This window comes from Thalassophryne amazonica, chromosome 9, assembly GCF_902500255.1.
Source record: "Thalassophryne amazonica chromosome 9, fThaAma1.1, whole genome shotgun sequence".
Lineage (NCBI taxonomy): Eukaryota > Metazoa > Chordata > Actinopteri > Batrachoidiformes > Batrachoididae > Thalassophryne > Thalassophryne amazonica.
The window spans coordinates 69614963-69637713 of NC_047111.1; the positions used below are offsets into that span (position 1 = coordinate 69614963).

Here is a 22751-nt window from a genome sequence, read left to right on the forward strand (position 1 = left end):
ATTTGGTGAGAATCCGTGAAGCAGTTTTGACGTAATCCTTGAAAGCCTATATAAAGAGAAATCCTGAACCAGAATCCAGATCAAGATCCAGATCACATTCAGAATTTAATGCAGTCTTCCAAGGCCTAACACCAATGAGTGGTGCAAATGTGGGGAATATCCATGAAGTAGTTTTGACAAAATCATCACAATCCAACAAAGGGAAGTGTACAAATTGAAATCCTGATCCAGAATCTGGATCCGGATCACTTCCAATATTCAGTGGAGTCTTCCATGCCTAATATCTATCTGTGTTGCAAATGTGGTGAGAATCCGAGAAGTAGTTTGACGTAATCCTTCAAAGCCCATATAAAGTGAAATCTTGATCCACAATCCAGATCCGGATCACCTCCAAAATTTAATGAAGTCTTCCATGATGTATTATCTATCTGTGGAGAAACTTTCTTCAAAATCAATGCAGTAGTTTTGATGTAATCCTGCTAACAGTCCGACAAATAAAAAAAATAATAAACACCGATGATTTTATTACGTCCTTAGCTGATATAAAAATGGCTGCCATGGATGACATATTGAAAATTCATGACAGCCCAATACCCAGTTTTATTTGGAATACCTTTGGCTGTATGTGCACCAAATTCTAAGATATCCAAAATGCGCAACTGTTATCGAAATTTAAGATAAGCTGTAGCACTATTTATTATGTCCGCCAAGGACGTAATAAAATCATTGGCGTTTATTTATTTATGTATTTGTCTGTCTGTCTGTCTGTGTGATTTATAGCAGGATTACATCAAAACTACTGCACAGATTTTGACAAAATTTTCACCACAGACAGATATTAGGCCATGGAAGACTCCATTAAATTTTGGAGGTGATATGGATCCAAATCGAAATTCTGGATCAAGTTTCATTTTATATGGGCTTTGAAGGATTACTGTTAGCAGGATTACGTCAAAACTACTGCACGGATTTTGACGAAACCTTCACAACAGATGCATATTACGGCACGAAAGACCCCATTAAATTTTGGAGGTGATCCAGATCCGCATCGGGATTCTATATCAAGATATCACTTTATATAGGCTTTGAATTCTCACCAAATTTTCACCATGGATAGATAGATATTAGGCCATGGAAGACTCCACTGAATTTTGGAGGTGATCCAGATCCAGATTCTGGATCAGGATTTCAATTTGTACGCTTCACTTTGTCAGATATTGAGGATTACGTCAAAAGTACTTATCAGAAATCTCTGATTGCACTTGTTCATTTATCATTCGGTTGGGTTTCGTGGACATCAGCAAAAAACTTGCAGAGACAATAAACAGACCTATAACTACTGAAAATATAACAAAAACAAAGTGTGAAAAATGCATGTACTGGTGTCAGTCCACTGAAAGTGTCCACTTACCAACATCTTTGGGTCATTCACAAAAGCATGAAAAGACACCCGCTAACATGTTATCCAAATATGCTTGGAAAATGCAGGATATACAGATATGCAAAAACATTCTGGATAGATGGATTAAGGAATCCTCCTCATGCTGATGGCAAAGAGCAGAGATGAGTACATTATATAAAACATGTTTATGTGCTTCGCACCCTCTGCCAAAAGCTTTAACAACACAGTATGAGAATTTACTGAAACATCTGAGTCAGTGTGACATTGCAGCATTCCTGATTTTCTTGTGACGGCAACAAGAACATAAATAAACACATTCAAACTGTTCACCTGTGCTTTTGGACAAAAAGTACCTGTATTTCCTTGGAAGTCAGTTTAGTGTTTTTGTCTCTTTTTGGTCACTGCTTCCATCAGGCTGTCTGACTGCTTCTCCAAACTGTTTTATTTGAAACAGCCAGAGCAGCTTGTCTGCCTGCTTGGCTCAAATTTAGGCGAGACGGTGTCCGGGATGACAGATTTCTGGATGTCATACTCTGTGGACATGATATGTTTTACCAGGAAATGTGCAGCTTCACAGATGTTGAGATTGTCCTAAAGGAGAGAAGCAAACCACCACTCATATTAATGAACAGCCATCTTCTCATCATTTAGATACAATGATAAGCCTATTATTCACAGCAAATATTTAATCAGACTGCAGCATATCATCCACACAGCAGAGAAGGTGATCGACTTCAATCTGCCATCCCTTCAAGACCTGTACACCTCCAGGGCCCTGAGGCAAGCAAGGAAGATAATGGTCGATCCCTCTCACCCAGGACTTTAACTTTTTGTTACCCTCTCCCCTGGGAGATGGCTGAGGTCCATCAGGACTAAAACCTCAAGACACAAAAACAGCTTCTTTCCATCCACAGGTAGACTTATAAATGATGCCAGAGACCGGAGGTGATGGTCTAGTGGTTAAGGTGTTGGACTTGAGACCAGATGATCCTCGGTTCAAATCCCAGCCTGACTGGAAAATCACTAAGGGCCCTTGGGCAAGGTCTTTAATCCCCTATTGCTCCCGATATGAAGTGAGCGCCTTGTATGGCACCATCTGGTTTATACGATGACGGTTTAGGTGAGTTTTACTGTACATGGGGCTGAACAATAAATTTACCTCTCAAAGCTTTGACGATGGAGTCGCTTCCATCCCACACAGCTGATTTTATTTTCCCAAATTTTTCATCTGTTTGGATCTGAAGGGAATCTGTACATCTTGAAGCCCTTGTTGTGTCTATTTGTGCCTCCAAATGCACAGCAACCCGGCATTTTCAGCAAATTAATAAATAAAATAGCTGGATTTACATGCAGATAGATTACAGCGAACGCTATTTTGGAACCAAGATGGCACCATGAGTCACGTGACCTTTTTTGACTCATCATGTCGCCACTCTCTCAATTAAGGCACAGTAATTTATCCTGCCCCCCACTCCCACAAAGTACAGGCTGATCATCCCTAACTGTTCATCTGCATGCCTGCACAGCGCCATTCCACTGTATCTACTTGACAGTAAATTTAGTTTTCCACATTTGTCTATTTGACTCCTTTACTTCTTACAGAAGTTTTTTTTTCCTTTTCTTTTTATTGTCATTTATGCACCAATTACTTCTTCCAGAAGTATTTTCTTTTATTGTTGTTTATGCACCAGTGACACCAGATCAAATTCTTTGTATGTGAGAACTTACTTGGTAATAAATTTGATTCTGTATCAGATTCTGATCAGCAGCGTAGGAAGAAACTAGGTGCATATATAATGGATTTATGTAATTAAATTACAGAATAAATCTAATTGTAATCCATTACAGTTATTGAGAAAAAAATATTAATTACAGTTACTACTTAAAATGTTCGTTATTACAGAGGAATTACAACTGGAAAAATAAAAAAGTACTGCGTAAAATATTCATTAGACCTATTTTGGTCTACATCTTTGCTGCGCAGGACAGGTATATTTCAGAACAATGTGGGTCACCAAAAGTCGCTGGGATTTGATTATTTTTGATTGATCCATATTTTGAATTTCCAATTCCACATCCTGTATGCTATGCAACCTGTTTCTGTTACCAATTTATCAACTTTTCACTGCATTTTGCAACTTTTGGAATTTGTTTTTACAATCTGGCAACTTTTAGCTGTATAACAATGGGATTGTTCGGAATGCTGTTGCTTGACAGACAGAAAAGATGGGGCACTGTGAGATGCAGGAGAGGAGCAGACTTTCTCTGCAGGTGATCATGAAATCTTAAATCAAGTCATATTGAAGAACTATAGTAAACGTTTAACAGTAATTGCAGTCAGGTCTGCACTGCCAGGTTTAAATTTATATTTTTAAGATTGTTCTGCTTTAGTGTCCAGTTTAAAACATTTGTTACAAAAGTAACTAAAAGTAATGTTACATTACTCGGATTAATTAAAATAGTTAAATTACTTATTACATTTTCTACAGAGTAACAAGTAGTCTGTAACCTATTACAGCTCAAACGTATCTCTCCCTACAATGTGAAACAGCATCTCTGCTCAGGTGTAGGAGCGTGTCCCACTGGCAACCACTGAACCAGACCAGCAGCCTTCAACTTTAAGTTCTGTGGTCATGTTTACGGACAGCAATCATGGACGTTTTCCAGTCTATCACCAGTCTATCCAATCTATCGCCAGTCTATCTATCCAATCTATCGCCAGTCTATCTATCTAGTCTATCACCAGTGGTGGGCACGGTTCTGCTAAATCCGCTAACTGCTAATTAGTGAACCTAACTTTTTTGTTAGCTGATTAGCTTTTCAGCTAACTTTTCAGCGAACCAATTAACTTCCACTAACTTTTGTTACGATAACTTGTAGACCGCTAATATCTTTTTGCGGACATAGTGAATGAACAGTTAAAAACATTTGTAAAGCCTGAAATCATACATTTTAGTTCCTGCCTGTTATGTGTTTTGTACAGTGATGCCGGTAATGCGTTACTTAGTAACGCGTTACTCTAATCTAACCACTTTTTTTAGTAACAAGTAATCTAACACGTTAATCTTTCCAAATCAGTAATCAGATTAAAGTTACTTCTCCAAGTCACTGTGCGTTACTATAATTTTTTGCATTGTGGGTCGATAGCAGCATTAAACTTGGTCCGTGGGCAGGGGGTCGGGGTTCGACTGAACTGCCCACTTTCAGCGAGCTGTGAGCTTTTCATGGTTTTCTGCAGCAGCTACGACTCGCCCACACCTCTTAAAGCGCAGTGACAACAGCACACCTGCACTGAGCTTTACAAAGGCATTTTTATGCTTTTTTTCTCCTTCATTTAGAATTCTGAGCTGAGCTACTCCATATCTGCTCGCTAAAAACAGCTGATCCTCCGCGACGTGTCAACAACTAACACTATTTTCCACTCAAATGCACCTAAACTCTCTTTCTGAGGACCACACGATGTGAAAATGCAATAAAACTTTCTTACCTGTAAATCTGGTCATGTTTTCTGCATAAATAAATGTTATCCATTCTTTGTGCTCAAATGCCAAAGCAGGGGCGAATTCAGGTGGAATGGGGCAGGGATGTGCTCCCCCACAACACCCCAAGATTAAAGGTCCAGTTTTGAAGCCTTTTTACTACAACTACCAATACTACATATAATAATAATAATTTCGACAAGTAAAATGTTTAGAGAGAATTTAAATGTTAGAAAGAATTTAATAGTTACATTTATAAGCAATGTAGGTTAGAAATTGCAAGTTTTACTGTTACAGTGCTGTCAACAGTTAAATATGAGGTCAAGAAAGAGGTCTTTATTTTACTTTTTATAAAACAAGTATTTATTTTCATTGAAGTCAAAAAAGGGTGACTATAAAGTGAGTTTTGGCAAAACAAGTATCATTGTCATGTTGAGGTGGCAGAGGGTTGTTGTCGGCAGCTGGGAAAAGTAACTAAAAAAGTAACTAGTAATCTAACTTAGTTACTTTTACAGTTGAGTAATCAGTAAAGTAACTAAGTTACTTTTTCAAGGAGTAATCAATCAGTAAATTGGATTACTTTTTCAAAGTAACTGTGGCAACACTGGCTTTGTAGCAGACAGACAGCTATAAGAGGTACAGCTCACTCCTCTGTCAGCAGAAGAGACCTGGCTACCAGAGAGAAAGGAAGTGAAGAAAAAAGATCATTTATTTTCACAGCCAGACAGTCTTGCAGATGTGTCGCAGGAGACATGCACAGTAAGGCAGATTATGGTTAAAATTTTAAACAAACTAATTCTGGACAGGTTATTGAAATTAACGTCACCTGTCGTTTTTACAAAGTGAAAATATCAGCTTTATGTTTTCGTTTTAAAGTAATGCACTAATTTTGAAGGTTTGAGCATTTACAAACACACATGCCAAAAGGCATTATGGGAAAATGAGTTGGTCAGTTTATTTATATGTATAAACCAACACACAAGTTACTGTAACGTGTGTGTTGGTTTTACAAATAAATCTGTATTTGTAAATATGTCTTTTTTTAATTTGTAAAAAAAAGGGCATTTGAAAACTGAAAATTCTGTTTGTTAAGTGTGATTCAGCAGATATAGCAAATGTGTGACAATTGGTATTCACACTCCCATCTAGTAGATGCCAGTGTACTGGAGTCAATACTAAAAGTTATCGGTTTAGCTGTAACGTCCGCTAACTTTTTTAGGGCCATCTGGAACCATTTCCGTTTCCCAGCAACTGGAGAAGAGAATCTGAAGCTTGTCCAGGACTGCCTCACCTCCATTTTAGTACACCTCTGCTGGGATGCCATCTATGCCAGGAGACTTCCCTGGAATCAGCTTCGTGGTGGCCTTTCGGATCTCTTCAAGTGTTGGGGGGTCATCAAGTTCCCATTTCACCTCCACCTGGGGAATCTTCTCGATTGATGACTCTTGCACAGTGCGCTTGTCACTGAAGAGGTCAAAGTGTTCTGACCAACGCTGCATAATGGTTTCCTTGTCCGTCAGAAGGGTGGAGCCGTCTGAGGAGCACAGGGGTGCTTGCACTTGATGTGCTGGCCCATGGATGGTCTTACGGGCTTCATAAAAGGAGCGCATGTCTCCGGCATTGGCATGTTGTTGTGTCTTCTCCGCAAAAGCTAGCCACCTTTCGTTCTGCAGTATGCGGAGCTTGCTTTGCAGTGTGGCGCAGGCATTTCTGTAAGCTGTCTTGGCAGAGTGGTCATCAGGTTTATGTATGTATATATGTATGTATATGTACAATGACAATAAATGCTCTATTCTATTCTAGCTCTCCAGTCTATTGCCAGTCTATGTATCCGGTTTATTACCAGTCTATCTATTCAATATATCACTAGTATATCTATCCAGTTTATCACCAGTCTATCTATCCAGTCTATCACCAGTCTATCTATCCAGTCTATCCATCCAATCTATCACCAGTCTATCTCTCCAGTCTATCACCAGTCTATCTATGCAGTCTATCACCAGACTATCAGTCTACCACCAGTCTATCTATCCAGTCTATCATCCAATCTATCACCAGTCTATCTCTCCAGTCTATCACTAGTCTATCCATCCAATCTATCACCAGTCTATCTCTCCAGTCTATCACCAGTCTATCTATCCAGTCTATCACTAGTCTATTGATCCAGTCTATCACCAGTCTATCTATCCAGTCTACTGTCAGTCTGTCACCATGACAAACTGGCGTATGAGGATTATGGCTGCCCATCAGTGTGATCTAGTAGGGTTGTGAATCTTTCAGCATCTCACAATTCAATTTGTTTCAGATTCATGGGGTCAATGATTCTATTCAACATCAATTTTAAATTCAAAAATCAATTTTCAGTGTGTGAATAAAGGTGGTGTGGCAAATTATTCCATGAAAGTAAAGTGTGTTTTACATTATGTAGTTTTCATATATGAAAATGGCAATGTAAACAAAAGTGAATCTATGAATAAAGGTAGTAATTTTCCACAATGCTGTAGAGGTGCAGGTCTTTTGGAATGAAACAAATGATGGACCTAGGGTTTTTTTCCACTGGCAGTTTGTTAAAGTGATGCAGTGTGCGCCGGTCAGCTCCTGGTGTTGCCACTGTGACTCTTTGATTCTTTCAACTCGGGGTGATGACGTATGAAATGTGACTGAGTATTTGTTGTGTTTTCAGAATACTTGATCTTCATTTTGCACATTTTGCATACTGAACTGGTCATATGAAGCTCCTTCTTACCGAGGATATTACTGAATCCAAAGTGTGCTCAACTGCTTGCTTTTAACACTGACAGAGCCGGGTGAAGTTGTTGCTGCTCCATGCTAGTGAACCAACCTAACTTGCTAACATGGCGCAAACTGTTGTATGGAAGCTGAGAAGGATGCACGACAGCAACTCTACATTAACGGCAGTGAGGAAAAACTGAATCAAAACTGCTGTTTTTTTAAAAATGATTTTTGAAAGTTTTGAATCAATTGTGAATCATTAAAGATAAGAATCATGATTCTGACGTGAATCGATATTTTTCTAAACCCCTATGATTGTTTGATGAAGTAACGGTACTGGTCTTGCGCACAATGTGACATAATGTGTCAGACTTGTACAGTATGCCCTGCAATGTGCACAAAAAAAATCTGAAAAATCAAAATCAAAACCTTCTTGTGACGTTACAGTGTGTACAATGTTTCCAGTGTCATACAAAAAAATTAAACAAGGATGTCAAAGGTTGCGTTAGGGGGGATCAGTTTTGAACATCTTGAAACTTCACCAAAGACCATGGCACAATGATGGACTATCCCAGTTCACTAGGACACCCTCCCAGACCTCCTCAGGTTTTCCAAGGTAAGAGCCAGGTTCACTCAAAAAAACAACATGGGTGTTGTTGGTTTTTATGTTACATGTTACATGTCTAATATGTAGCTTCTACAATATAGAATAAAGTTTTATGGGTGAACACATTCAAATCATGTAGTTTTAGCATAACATGCAACAACTTAAAATTTAACTTGCTCAGTGAACATAATAAAATTATGGAAAGTATTTCCACCCAAATAAAATGCATTAACGTAGCCAGAAACAATTTTGCTGAGTCACCTAAATGTAAATTTCTTGGGTAAAAATGATGAATTTGCATTACTGTTACTTAATTACCATGGGTCAGGCCAACTAGATTTGTAATGGTAAATGTAACATAAAAAACTGTAAGTCCCTTTGTCTTCTCGTTTGTTTGCGCTCAGGGTCGCCACAGCAAATCCAAGGTGGATCTGCATAAATTGTGCGTATCCAACACAGCAAAGTTAAGTTGACATGTAACTGTACTATTTTAAACTTAGTTGTAACTACTTACAGGGCAAGGGTGGCGGCAAAGTGATTAGTGCACTTGGTTTCAGTACAAAAGGTTCCCGATTCAAACCCCACCCTTATGCCACATTTCTCCATTTAATGTGGAGTTGCATCAGGAAGGGCATCCAGTGTAAAACTTGAGACAATTGAACATGCAGATCCACCTCAGATTTACTGTAGCGACCCCAAGCACAAACAAGGGACAAGTCGAAAAGACATACTTTTTATTTTTGTTACATTTACCCTTACAAATCTAGTTTGCCTAAACCATGGTAATTGAGTAACAGTGAATGCAAATACATCATGTTGACCCACCAAATTTACATTTAGTTCTACATTTATCTTTTCAAATCTAGTTGGCCTGAACCATGGTAATTAGGTAGGGGTAATGCAAATTCATCATGTTGACGCAACATATTTACACTTACAGTAGGTGACTCAGCAAAACTGTTTCTGGCTGGGTTAACGCATTTTATTTGGGTGGAAATACTTTACCTATTTTTTTTTATGTTCACTGAGCAAGTTATGCTTTTCAGTGTTTCAAACCATAAGCTTCCGCGGTGCATATCCGTGTGAGATAGGGGCTTTATACCTAAAGAAAGTGGCTGCTGAGTGCACATCAGTAATTATATTAGTACAACAGAGCAGGAAAAACACCCAGCTGGGGTTTTTCTCAACTGGGAAATAGGGGTGCAGTGCCCCCTTGTTTTGGCTGCGCACCCCCTTGCCAAAATGCTGATTTTGTGCTAAGCACTATTCCTAGCATACAGTCTTCCCTTCAGAGATCGATTCTTCCATAAATACATAACACTGATGCCAGGAAATATCAAGCCCATTCATAAAACAGTGTATTTTTTCCAAAATATTACAAATGTGGCAAAATGACAGTAAGAATAAATTAAAAGATTACAAAGGATAGTAAAAGAGTAAAAAAGTAAAAAGCGTAGTAACATAATATGCCAGTATGTAATATGCCATCCAGTAGATGGGTCAAAATGCACAGAACACTGACATCTACTGGATGGCAGTGTGAATGACGTCTGGTTATATCACATGGTTGTTGCTGCCTGAATTACAACTTAACAAACAGAATTTTCAGTTTTGCTCATGCCTTTTTTTAACAAATGAAAAAAATGACATATTTTACAAATACACATTTATTTGTAGAAATCAACACACGTTAAGTTTTGTGTTGGTTAAATGAATCAACCAATCGGTGATCGCAGGCTCAGTTTACCCATAATGTAGTTTGGCATCTGTGTGGTGTGCAATTTGCACAATTTGAGTAACCACTATGTTTGTACCAAAGTGAAAATTTCACATCGACCTCTCTTGTTTTATGAAATGCTGTCACATTTATTTAATCTCACTGTTGTGACTCAGTGTCTGCACAGTCAACCTCTCTTGACACTTTATGTCTGACTGATCCTACACTCTATGACCTTTGACCTTCTGGAATTTTGCACCTTCATTCCATAAGAGTGGCAGCACACACATGCTGCTCCGACACAGCGGTGTGAACAAGTGATGTGTGATTGAAGACAAACATCTGCACAGTTTGTGGCTGTATGTCAGTACAACTGTGTGGATCCAGCCTATGGGAGGAACCTAATACAAACTGATATGAATTAAACACATAGGGTTCTATCTTCTACCCAGTGAACAGGAGTGCACAGCGCAACACAAGCATTAATGGTTGTTTACAGCCACTGTTGTTGTGGTTTTCACACCCAGTTTCCATGTCGTCTAAATACAGAGCAGAACTGGACTCATTTTTGTACCATGGGGTGTGTTGGTCTAAAAATGAGATGTTATCAGGTGCAGTAGTAGTGCACTGCTGTCATCTGGAAGAAGAACATGGTTATGCCATAGATCATGAAAAATACTGTCAAAGTCAAATGCAGTATATTCCTGTTATTTAGAGTGGAACACTCAGATGTGCCTTACATAGAGTACCCATGTTCATGACGCCCATACACCCTGCTTGTGTTAAAAAAGAATTGAAGACAGTCATTAAATTAAATAAAAGTAAATAGGCATGGAAAAAAACCCTTCACTTCTTCACTGCTTCACCTCAGGGAGCTTTGGTGTCTGCTTTCCATTGGTACACACTGACAGGTTGGCACAGATCCATTAACTAACCAGAAAACCTATTAGTCTTGTCTGCTTTCTGAATACCACACAGTGGTAACTCATCATAATGAGATAATTTAAGCCACCAAGTTATAAATAATTATGGGTGTGATCGCTTTGAGAGCCAACAGCAGCAAGATGAAGTTGAGAATCCAGGGGACAGCTAGTAGACGCTGCTAGAAGTGGCTGGTAGCTGCTTTGGACTGGCTGCATCTGTCCATTCTGAGCATTTTATTAAAAAATATCTGAGATAATATGGTTTGTTGTGCAGTTCATTGTACTAATGGAGCATGTAAGACGTCTGTGCTCCAGTGTTTCCATTGAGTGAAATTTCAGTATTATTTAATATGCATATTAGCACTGTTAGCAGGTATCTGTAACTTGGTAGCAGTAGATTCACTGATGGTGCAACAGTCACTGAAGCAATATGCTGGTCATGTTGTAACCGCCCTAAACCACCCGTTATGTAGCCCACCAACCAGTACACAAAAATATGCATTAATGAAACACCTGAACCAAAGTAAGTGTGTTAGTCTTAACCTGTTTTGGAACTTCGAGACGGGACATGCTCAGGCTTCATTCATCCCGCCAAGGTCACGCAGGTCTTACCCATGCTCCAACTCTCCAACTCTTGCCCACGCGGTGCCAGCAGGGTTCCGCGCTTTAAAGCCATGTAAACAATGGCTAGCGAGGATGTGGACAGTACTGATTCAGCAAGTTCACGAGCAATTATGATGATGACACTTTCTCTCAAGTTGAGAGGGTTATCTAGAAAAGTTGTAGCACCTGTGATGAACTTCTGCCATGCCCTGATGTTGTCTTGTTGTCCACACTTCATAAGGTGTGTTTACATTGTGCCCAAAACCGGAACTCTACTGAAACTGACCTCTTGCATGAGTCATGGACCGCAAGATGGCGTGAGATTCGCAACTGTGAAACAGTGAATTTATAAATTGGCTGGGAGCTAGGCGGAGTTAAGCACTGCTAAAATGGTGACATCCAGAGTTTCCCAATTTCAGCCCCAAAACCAAAACAGAAACACACTGAAGCTACAGCAGGCACAAATATTGTGTTCATTTCAATTTCACCTTTGCAGAGTGAAATCAATGACACCTGTGTCCTCACCTTGGCAGAGGTCTCGAACCATCCAATGAAACCATGGTCTTTGCAGAATTGGTCCATATGGATTCCATTGTTGGTGATCTCCCTGCCCTGATCACATTTGTTAGCCAGCAGCACAGTAGCAATGTTCTGTCCATTAGCCATCATTAGCTTGGAGTCCAGATCCTCCTTCCACTTGGTGACCGCCTCAAAGGTGGTGGGCCGGGTCACATCGAATACTATGAAGGCCCCCATGGCTTCACGGTAGTATACTCGTGTCATGTTACCGAACCGTTCCTGACCTGTAATAAATAGACACAGACAGAGCGCTTCATTCATCTGCGAGGGAACAATATGTTTGTTTGTCTGCATCTCCATTTCCATGAGACACTACATTCCTGCTGTCTTACTGCCACATTGCACATACTCAGTAAAATACAGCAACTCCATCCTGCTAATGCCACTTAATCTTACCCACCTGCCATTGAAAACCCAGAATATGAATGCGACGGCATTTATACAATATATAGCTGAGACTTTTATTGAGAGTAGTCCATCGTTAGGGTTGCAACTGATGACTTTTTTTTATTAATCTGTACTCAGCACGGTCGCTTATTGGTTAACATTGTTTGCTTCATAGCGAGAAGATCTTGGATTCGTTCATGACTTGGTCCTTTCTGTGTGGAGTTTGCACGTTGTCCCATGTTTGTGTAGATTTCCTCTGGCTGCTCCTGCTTTCTCCCACTTCAAAAGGTATGCAGATTGGGTGAACTGGTGACTCTAAATAGGCCATAGGTTTGAGAGAGTGTGAATGTGTTAAGGTGCACTGACACGTGCATGACTTTGATGCACATACTTGCACGCAGGTATGCTCCCACCCGCTGTGTTCCCAGCTGGGGGCCGTGCTTTGTTCCAGGCCTGCCACGCGCTCTGCACTGGACGCTGTGTATATAAAATAATTATTTTGTAGCGGATTAATCATTTTCTCTACAAGTTGTTTGTTGAAAATGGCTCTAATTGCTTCCTGAATCACAGAGGACCGCTCCATTAATGTGCACGCTGAATGAGCTGGAGAAAGCATTTGGAGCCGTCTAAAAAGGTAATTATTTGTCATGTTTACATTGTCATGGCTTGGTAAAACAGTTGCATTTTCTTTCCTTCTTGTCTGCAGCTGTTAAGGTATGTTTATGATAGATTTAACATCTTGTTATAATCCTCCAGACAAGTTGTGCTCTGATGCAATCTGCTGACGCAACCACTTGCTCTGTTCACTTCTTCTTTATTCTACTTGATAGACAGCATGTCATGTTGGCGAGCAGATCGTGCCACATGGCACAACATTTATGTGTGAAGGATTTATTAAACATTTCAAAATTCTCTTTGCGCAATTGCACGCGCCGGTGCCCCTCTCACGTTCAGTCTACACCCGTTAAAGACGAGTTTACTCTCTTGCTCGACACAGGTCATGCAAATGCATGAATCAAAGTCATGCACGTGTCAGTGCACCTTTATTCTGTCTATATTTGGCCCTGTGATGGCCTGTCCAGGGTGACTCCCTCCTCTTACCCAGTGACTGCCGAAGTAGGCCCTAGTTCTCCCATAACCCTGGAACTGGATTATGGGTTAACTGGAATAAGTGGATATATCTAGAAAATGAATGGATTAATTTGTCAATTATTTCCTCGATTAATCAACTCATTGTTTGATACATAAAATATCAGAAAATGGTGAAAAAAGTCAATCAGTGTTTCCCAAGTGTAAGATGCCGTTCTCAAATGTCTTGTTTGGCCCATAACTCAAGGATATTCAGGTCATTAATGTCACTAATGATTGCAGCTCTATACTTCACCATAGTTGAAAACACTGTCAACAGAAGATGAAGGATAAATCCAAAATTGCTTCTTTTTTTGTTTAGAAAAGGCTTGGTCTTTGTCATGATGGTGAACTGTAATATTTTATCTATCTTTTTCACATGGCTTTTTAATTCATGGCTTCATCCTTTGTTGCCACCGTGATGGAGTTCTCACTGAAAGATGATGTCACATTTCTGCCTGATAATTCCAACTCTATCACTTCTTTAGTTGTGATCCTGAGGCTGGATCTTCAGAACAAGAGCTTCTTGGATTATCAGTTTCCTAGTCAACAGACCTTTGAATGTCAGGATGGAGAACCTGACATCTGGCACCATAACCATGAACACATGCACACCGCAGGGCTGGCACTCTTCACTCTCTTTACCCAAGACTGTGTCCCCACTCATTCCTCCAACACCCTGATAAAGACTGCTGATGACACTATGGTGGCAGGAGGACCAGGACAGTCTCACAGCCCCCACTATACATCAGCGGAGAAGAGGTGGAGAGGGTGGACTCAATCAGGTTCTTTGGCACCCGCATCACCAAGGATCTGATGTGAACATTACACACCCACAACCTGGTGAAAAAACCCAGCAGAGGATGTTCTTTCTGAAGAAGCTGAAGAAGGCTGGTCTGGCTCCACAGCCGCTCAGGAACTTCTACAGAAGCACCATTGAGAGCATCCTCTGTCAGGGCTGTACAGTGAGGTACAGCAGCTGCACGGCAGAGGACAGAAAAGATCTGTTCCCGGTGGTGAAAACAGCACAGAGGAATGTAGGAGCTGAGCTCCCGAAACTAGACTCTGTGTATGTTGAGCGTTGCAGAGGAAGGCACGGGCCACCTGCAAGGACAACAACCACCGGGGATATTCCCTGTTTGCTCCTCCTAGTGGTACCGCACTATGAGGACACGGACTAATAGGTTAAGGAACAGCTTTTTCCCCAGAGCTGTAGCCTCCATCACCCCACCCCGCCCCCCTCCCACAAACACAGACATTCAGTAACGGATATCAACATGTGCAATACACTATGTAACACAATTTTTGTCCCTGGCTTCTAAGTGTTATATTTCAAATGCTTATGTCTAAAGTCTGTGGAAAAATGACTACATTCAGCACAAACTTTGATTTTATTTTATTTTTTACGTTCTACAAAGTTCTAAAAGTTTCTTGAAATTTCTAGATAATTCTGGAAACTTCTAGAAAATTCTGGACAGTTCTAGCAGTTCAAGAATATTCTAGAAGACTACTCAGTAGTAGTGAAGGCGAATCGAGAATATTCTTGAAAACAGACAAATTTCAAAATATTATTGTCCTGATCACAGAAGCAAAGTTTCTGTGGAATAACAGCTATTTTCTATTTATTTAAGGCATAACAGGTTAGGTAAACACACTGTGTACCCAGGAACAAAACAAAAATAAAAATTTGTTACATAGTAGTCTGTTCTATCAGAAACTATCCTACCTCACCGAGCATTAAGCACCTTAAAAATTTATTAAGCACCTTTTTGTTGGTATTTTAAGAAGGTCTTGCCATCCTGTGAAGCTGTTCGGTTTTTTTAAAGCTGTTGTTGTGGGGTTGTTTTTTTGTGTATAGCTGTTTGGAAAGTGCCACCAGAATTTAATTGCAGAAATGCAATTACAATAAACATCTATTCTATTCTACACTCAACAAAAATATAAACGCAACACTTTGGTTTTGCTCCCATTTTGTATGAGATGAACTCAAAGATCTAAAACTTTTATATTCTATATAATATAATATAACTTTTATATTCTTCACAAACCAGTCCAAATCTGTGATAGTGAGCACTTCTCCTTTGCTGAGATAATCCATCCCACCTCACAGGTGTGCCATATCAAGATGCTGATTAGACACCATGATTAGTGCACAGGTGTGCCTTAGACTGCCCACAATAAAAGTTATGTTATGTAGGATGGTATCCTTTAATGACTGACAAAGTCTGAGCTTCCATGCTAGTGAAAGATGTAAACAGTTATCCCACTGAAAAGCTAGCTTCAACTGACACAAATCTATCATACATTATTATGCTAAATTAACTTTATATTGAAATGTATTGTTTGGTAACATTAAGTATGTGCAGTACGGGAAAAACCGTTCTTTATAATTTGCAGTTGTTTAATTAATTATTAAGATCCTACTGTCTTACGTACATTTTGCACAAATCATCAGTTAATCATGTTGTGCAAATTAAGTAATATTTGTAGATCACCCTCTGTGCATTTGCAGTTATTAATGAGACAAATATAACTACATAGGAAGTTAGCTTTGAGTTAACAAAAGTTAGCACACAAGCTAACGTCCAAAAATGTCTTACAAATGACTCCAGAGGAGTTATCAGGCTACAAAAACAGTGTTTTCAATTTTAGAAGTGTTTAATTCTCGCTAGCTTTTACAAAATATACCAGAAATGAAGCTGTTAGCAAGTAGCTACACCAAGAAGTGACATCACCATGCTAACCTTTGTTAAATGTCTTTTAAATAAAGTCAAAGGTGTTATTACACTCAACAAAAATATAAACGCAACACTTTTGGTTTTGCTCCCATTTTGTATGAGATGAACTCAAAGATCTAAAACTTTTTCCACATACACAATATCACCATTTCCCTCAAATATTGTTCACAAACCAGTCGAAATCTGTGATAGTGAGCACTTCTCCTTTGCTGAGATAATCCATCCCACCTCACAGGTGTGCCTTAGACTGCCCACAATAAAAGGCCACTCTGAAAGGTGCAGTTTTATCACACAGCACAATGCCACAGATGTCGCAAGATTTGAGGGAGCGTGCAATTGGCATGCTGACAGCAGGAATGTCAACCAGAGCTGTTGCTCGTGTATTGAATGTTCATTTCTCTACCATAAGCCGTCTCCAAAGGTGTTTCAGAGAATTTGGCAGTACATCCAACCAGCCTCACAACCGCAGACCACGTGTAACCACACCAGCCCAGGACCTCCACATCCAGCATGTTCACCTCCAAGATCGTCTGAGACCAGCCACTCGGACAGCTGCTGAAACAATCTGTTTGCATAACCAAAGAATTTCTGCACAAACTGTCAGAAACCGTCTCAGGGAAGCTCATCTGCATGCTCGTCGTCCTCATCGGGGTCTCGACCTGACTCCAGTTCGTCGTCGTAACTGACTTGAGTGGGCAAATGCTCACATTTGCTGGCGTTTGGCACGTTGGAGAGGTGTTCTCTTCATGGATGAATCCCGGTTCACACTGTCCAGGGCAGATGGCAGACAGCGTGTGTGGCGTCGTGTGGGTGAGCGGTTTTCTGATGTCAATGTTGTGGATCGAGTGGCCCATGGTGGCGGTGGGGTTATGGTATGGGCAGGCGTCTGTTATGGACGAAGAACACAGGTGCATTTTATTGATGGCATTTTGAATGCACAGAGATACCGTGACGAGATCTTGAGGCCCATTGTTGTGCCATACATCCAAGAACATCACCTCATGTTGCAGCAGGATAATGCACGGCCCCATGTTGCAAGGATCTGTACACAATTCTTGGAAGCTGAAAATGTCCCAGTTCTTGCATGGCCGGCATACTCACCGGACATGTCACCCATTGAGCATGTTTGGGATGTTCTGGACCGGCGTATACGACAGCCTGTACCAGTTCCTGCCAATATCCAGCAACTTCGCACAGCCATTGAAGAGGAGTGGACCAACATTCCACAGGCCACAATTGACAACCTGATCAACTCTATGCAAAGGAGATGTGTTGCACTGCATGAAGCAAATGGTGGTCACACCAGATACTGACTGGTATCCCCCCCCAATAAAACAAAACTGCACCTTTCAGAGTGGCCTTTTATTGTGGGCAGTCTAAGGCACACCTGTGCACTAATCATGGTGTCTAATCAGCATCTTGATATGGCACACCTGTGAGGTGGGATGGATTATCTCAGCAAAGGAGAAGTGCTCACTATCACAGATTTAGACTGGTTTGTGAACAATATTTGAGGGAAATGGTGATATTGTGTATGTGGAAAAAGTTTTAGATCTTTGAGTTCATCTCATACAAAATGGGAGCAAAACCAAAAGTGTTGCGTTTATATTTTTGTTAAGTATAGGTCCCAAAAACAGTGTTTTCAGTTTTATAAGTGTTTATTTCTCACTAGCTTTTACATAATATATGAGAAACAGGTATATAAACACAGAAAACGTAGCGGTTTTGAAGAGACGAGCGACTGATGTCACAGTGCAGCTCTACTCTGATTGGCTGTCACCCGCGTCACTCAAAAACTAAATGGATCATTTTATAGTAGAATATGACTTTTTAAACCTCTTAACAAACATCAAGATTAGTCATCTTTGAATTTGTCAGACAGATGGATGAAAAGCTTTTGCAATACCCGATGGCCATATTTGATGGTCTTGGGTAATAATCAAAAGTGTAAATTTGTCGACGGAGAAGCAGGTTCGACCAACTGTCATCACGAAACTCCTCATGGCTGTGTGTTCAGCTCACTCCTTTTACATAAAATACCTTGTAGCCTAAAAGTGAGCAAATATTAACATCTGAGAACCGAGTTATAGCTTTGCTGGAGACTGTTTTGACGAAGGTGAATTACTCATGTTTATAAGAGGAAATGGAAAATCTGACAGAACTTCTTGTTTTGTGCGGCACGTCACATGGCCCACTGTCATTCATTAAAACTGACAACTTAAAGCTTTATTTCAGGTCAGCCGTTACCACTTCATAACCGATGACACAATAGCACCTTCCACCCGATGAGGAATTCTATTCAGCAGAGATGTCTCACGTATAATTTTATTTGCTATCCAAATTAAGCGCACAAACCATGTGCCTGCACGAGGGCGAGTGAGTCAGTAATGCTGCAGTGTTTTTTCCTCTCTCTCTCTCTCTCTCTCTCTCTGTCTCGCGTGCTTTTCTTAAGGCTCCAGTGACACGCATGTGACTGCTCTTTAAATCTTCCTCACATGGGCTTATTCACATGATGCAGCGACTTACCTTGACTGACGCAACAATGTGAGTGACAGTTTGTGAAACATGTCAGCATCCTTTAACCTCCTTCATAGTGATACTGCACATGTGAGTTGTGCAGCGATCGTGACTGTACAAAAACGAAACAAAAAAAATATCTGCCTCTGTTCATAGAAAGATAAGTTTTATCTTCTGAAACCATCAGTATTTGCAGGAAGTTTAAAAAACACATAGGTTTTCTTTAGACTTTTTCTTTAAATTGAAATACTTGTACATTCTTTACAACGTGAACGTTTCTGGAATTAAAATTCCATTATGACAACTAGGCCAGCCTCATTAGAGTGCGTACAAGCGCCTCCAAACCATTTACATCTAGATTTCTAACTACATTTGTGATTTCAATGTGACACGAACCATCCAATTAGCTTTACAATCCTGAAAACTGGAAACCATCAAAATTAAAAGACAGGAATAAGATTTCTTTGATGGATCATATGGCTGTTAAGTAAAGAGTGGTGGAATATTCCCTGTGCTGGTAACAGCGTAGGGCTTAGATTGCAAAAATGCACGAGTGGGCGAGTGAGTGAGTGAGCAAGTTGATCACAGCTAGCTTGTGTAGACAATAACTCAAAAACAATAAATGCTCTTATTTTGTAAGTTGCCAAATTAAAAGAAAATAATGAAGATGAACAGATTCGTTTGTGCTGAAATTTGATGCACCCAATCTATCCCAAAATCAACTTTGCTTCGCCTATGTAACATCCCAAGGATTAGCGTCAGCTAATGAGTGGAGTTAAGGAAGCAATTGCAGAGAGAAACATGATGCTGTATATTTGGGCAAATAGGAGATGAAATATACAACAGAACATGTAAGTAAACCAGAACTCAAAAATAAATAGGTGTGGTTGTCAAGGACACTTTCACTCATGGTGCAAATTAGTAACGGCAAATTCTAAGGGCCCCTTCACACATAGTGTGAATATGTACAACTCAGGGCAACTCCCATCAGAACAGCTCATATGAGCGCACCACAAAACATCGCGCCGATGGGCAGGCGTCCACGATGCTGGTGTGATGGTTCATGCATATGGGAACACAATGCCAGCAGCTGCGCGATGCAGCTGCTGTGAAGAAAAAAATAAATAAAAAAAATTTTAAATACATGTTGCAGCGGTTTCGTGCACACAGGAAAACAGTGCAAGCAGCAGTGCGATGTGTAACCACATCGTGCAGCTGCTGTGAAAATAAAAAAATAAAAAATACGTGTCATCCACGGGATTCAAACCCACACTTTCCAAAAGCTCTGGTTGCCAGTCAGAAACTTTACCACTGAGCTACCATCACTGGCCTGTGAAAGGTGCAGGAAGCTGCCTGATATCAAGAAGGACATGGACGTATTTAAAAAAAAATAATAATAAAATCACACACCATATAAAAACACAGCATTATATTGAATCATTCTTATCAAGCAGGCAATACAAGTATGATCCTGTTCATCTGTTCCTCTGTAGCTGACCCAGGGTCACAGATGTACAGTCATAAAATGACATGAATGAGAAGCAGTTCACTCATCTCATCATGTCCACATCTGCTGGCGCGTGTCCAGCTGGCCCCCACGCGTGTCCTGCTGGCGGGCCGCAGGACTGACACCGCATCATGTGGAACAGAGCTCACGTGGGTGACATGAAAGTCAGATCACCCCCTGCGTGTTCTGATCTAACGGTCCGTTTCAACCTGGGGGTAGTCTGTCAATGGGCTACAGCGTGCGCATGCTTACTGCAGCCTGTCACCACAGCGATATATGTTTTTATTTATGTCCACGTGATGACAGCAAGCAGACACAGTGGGCAGTTGTTAGTCCATGACCGTCCAAACACAGTACGTGTTGTCCAGCTGGGATGTCCAGAACGGCAGATCGCCACAGCCGCTTCTGTCTGCAGTCAGTTCAGCAAACACACCAAAGCCACACTCGTTGGGCACTTAGACAAATTTCACTGCCAACACAACAGTGATTGTCAGCTGATTGTTGTCGTGTTAATAGTGCAAATGGCCATACATTTTCTAAGTGCCATGCGAGCAGTGTTAGATGTTCGTGCATGTCACCTGGAATTTTGCCAACACCTGCCGCAAGAGGGTTCGATGGGCTTGCACAGCACACACTCTGTCTTTCAGCCACTGGTGTGCACACATAGTTGTAGCAACAGGTGTACGTGGCAGCTGCAATTTTACACATTTTGCACACGATTCCTGCTTCACTTTATGCACAAATCGACCAAATTCGCACTATCTGTGAAGGGGCCCTAAACAAAGCTTTCAAAAACTTTGAAACATGGCAGTTTCAAACACTGCTCTGAAGTCTTCATGAAAACTGAAGATATTGTGTGCTGTGTAGCCAATCGCTAAGTGACACCACCTACATGCTAACGCATGTACATTGCTTTTAGCATTAACCTTTGCTATTAACATCATCATTAGATTAAAGTTATAAGTAGTTACATTACAAAATAATGTATGAATTATCTGGAAAAATAATCATTACAACAATCAACTAATCAAACAAATTATTAAGAGATTAATCAATAAAAAATAAGCATTGCTGCTTGCAATGCTGCAATAATTAACCTGCAATAATTAGTTATTAACCAACTATTAAATGCATTTACAATTATTCTGACAACTAATTAATTTGTTTTAAGTTATTTTATTATCAAAATACTTGTAAATTTATTGAATGGTTAATTAATTACTGATTCATATATATATATATATATATATATATATATATATATATATATATATATATATATATATATATATATATATATATATATATATATATATATATATATATATATGAATTCTCTGATTCCAACTTTTTTTACTAGTTTCTTTACACCCATAGTCAATTGAAAATCTCTGGACTGTGCACAAAACAATACATCTTCAGGTATCACCTTGGGCTTTATAAAGGCATTGATGCATTTTTCACCATTTCCTGACATTTTAAGGACATAACTGTGTGATAAATTGAAAAAAGTATTTATCGATTAATAGATTATGGAAAATAATCATTAGTTACAGCCTCATTTACAATAACAACTAGTATTACTGCACACAGCCCCCCCCCCTTAAAAAAAATCTATCTACGGCCCTGTGAAAAGCCACATTTCCACAGAGTTTCAGCATGAGATCCTACAAGTATTGCACCTCTTTACAGTCCCACCTGCAATGTCCCACAACTGAAGGCGGACTATCTCAGAGTTCCAGTTTAAGACTTTGAGGGCGAAGTCAACTCCGATGGTGGCCCTGTAGTTGTTGGAGTAAGTCTGCTGGACGTAGCGCCTGATGATGGAGGTCTTTCCGACCCCCAGGTCTCCGATAACCAGCACCTTGTACATGTGCTCCTTCCGGAGGCTCTGCATTCCGCTGGAGGCCGACAGATGGTTCGTCATTCCACATGTAGGACCTCAAACTCAAGCCAGAACCGACGCGAGTTTGATTCCTGTCGAACACGCACGTCTCTCTCTGTCTGTGCACGTCAGTCACCGCCCTGCTGCTGCTGGAGAAGTGCGCGTGTTGTGGCCGCGCCTTTCCGCCAGCAGCGTATCTACAAAAAAAGGGGCCGGGGGGGTTATTAACTTTTATTAAAATGTAGTACTATTTGTTAAACTTTATGCTCAAGTCAATTTATATTCCACAATGAAGTAAACAAAAAAAGTAGAGAAGCTTGAACCTTCGACTGGACTGGGTTGCTTGACGCGAGGACGTTTTGCTTCAAATCGCAGAAGCTTCCTCAGCTAAAATTCTTGCTCTGGTGGTCTGACTTCTGTCTTGACTCTTGTAGAGATGAATAATCAAGAAGTCACAAAAGCTGGAGTTTTAAACCTAACGAGACCCCTCCTACCGAGAGGCGGACTGCTATAGGCTGGTGACTAAACAATAGCTGTAATTAGCAC

At 40.3% G+C, this 22751-nt stretch overlaps 1 protein-coding gene across 1 annotated transcript; it reads right to left on the bottom strand.

The window, feature by feature from the left end:
• Positions 1 to 923: 923 nt before the first annotated feature.
• rab38b (RAB38b, member of RAS oncogene family) lies at positions 924 to 22304 on the bottom strand. Its single transcript, XM_034178328.1, has 3 exons — positions 22019 to 22304; positions 11990 to 12267; positions 924 to 1993 (listed from the first exon to the last, which is right to left on the bottom strand). Exons 1-3 carry the CDS (start codon positions 22245 to 22247, stop codon positions 1844 to 1846), a joined length of 657 nt encoding a protein of 218 aa, XP_034034219.1. The 5' UTR covers positions 22248 to 22304; the 3' UTR covers positions 924 to 1843.
• Positions 22305 to 22751: the final 447 nt, after the last annotated feature.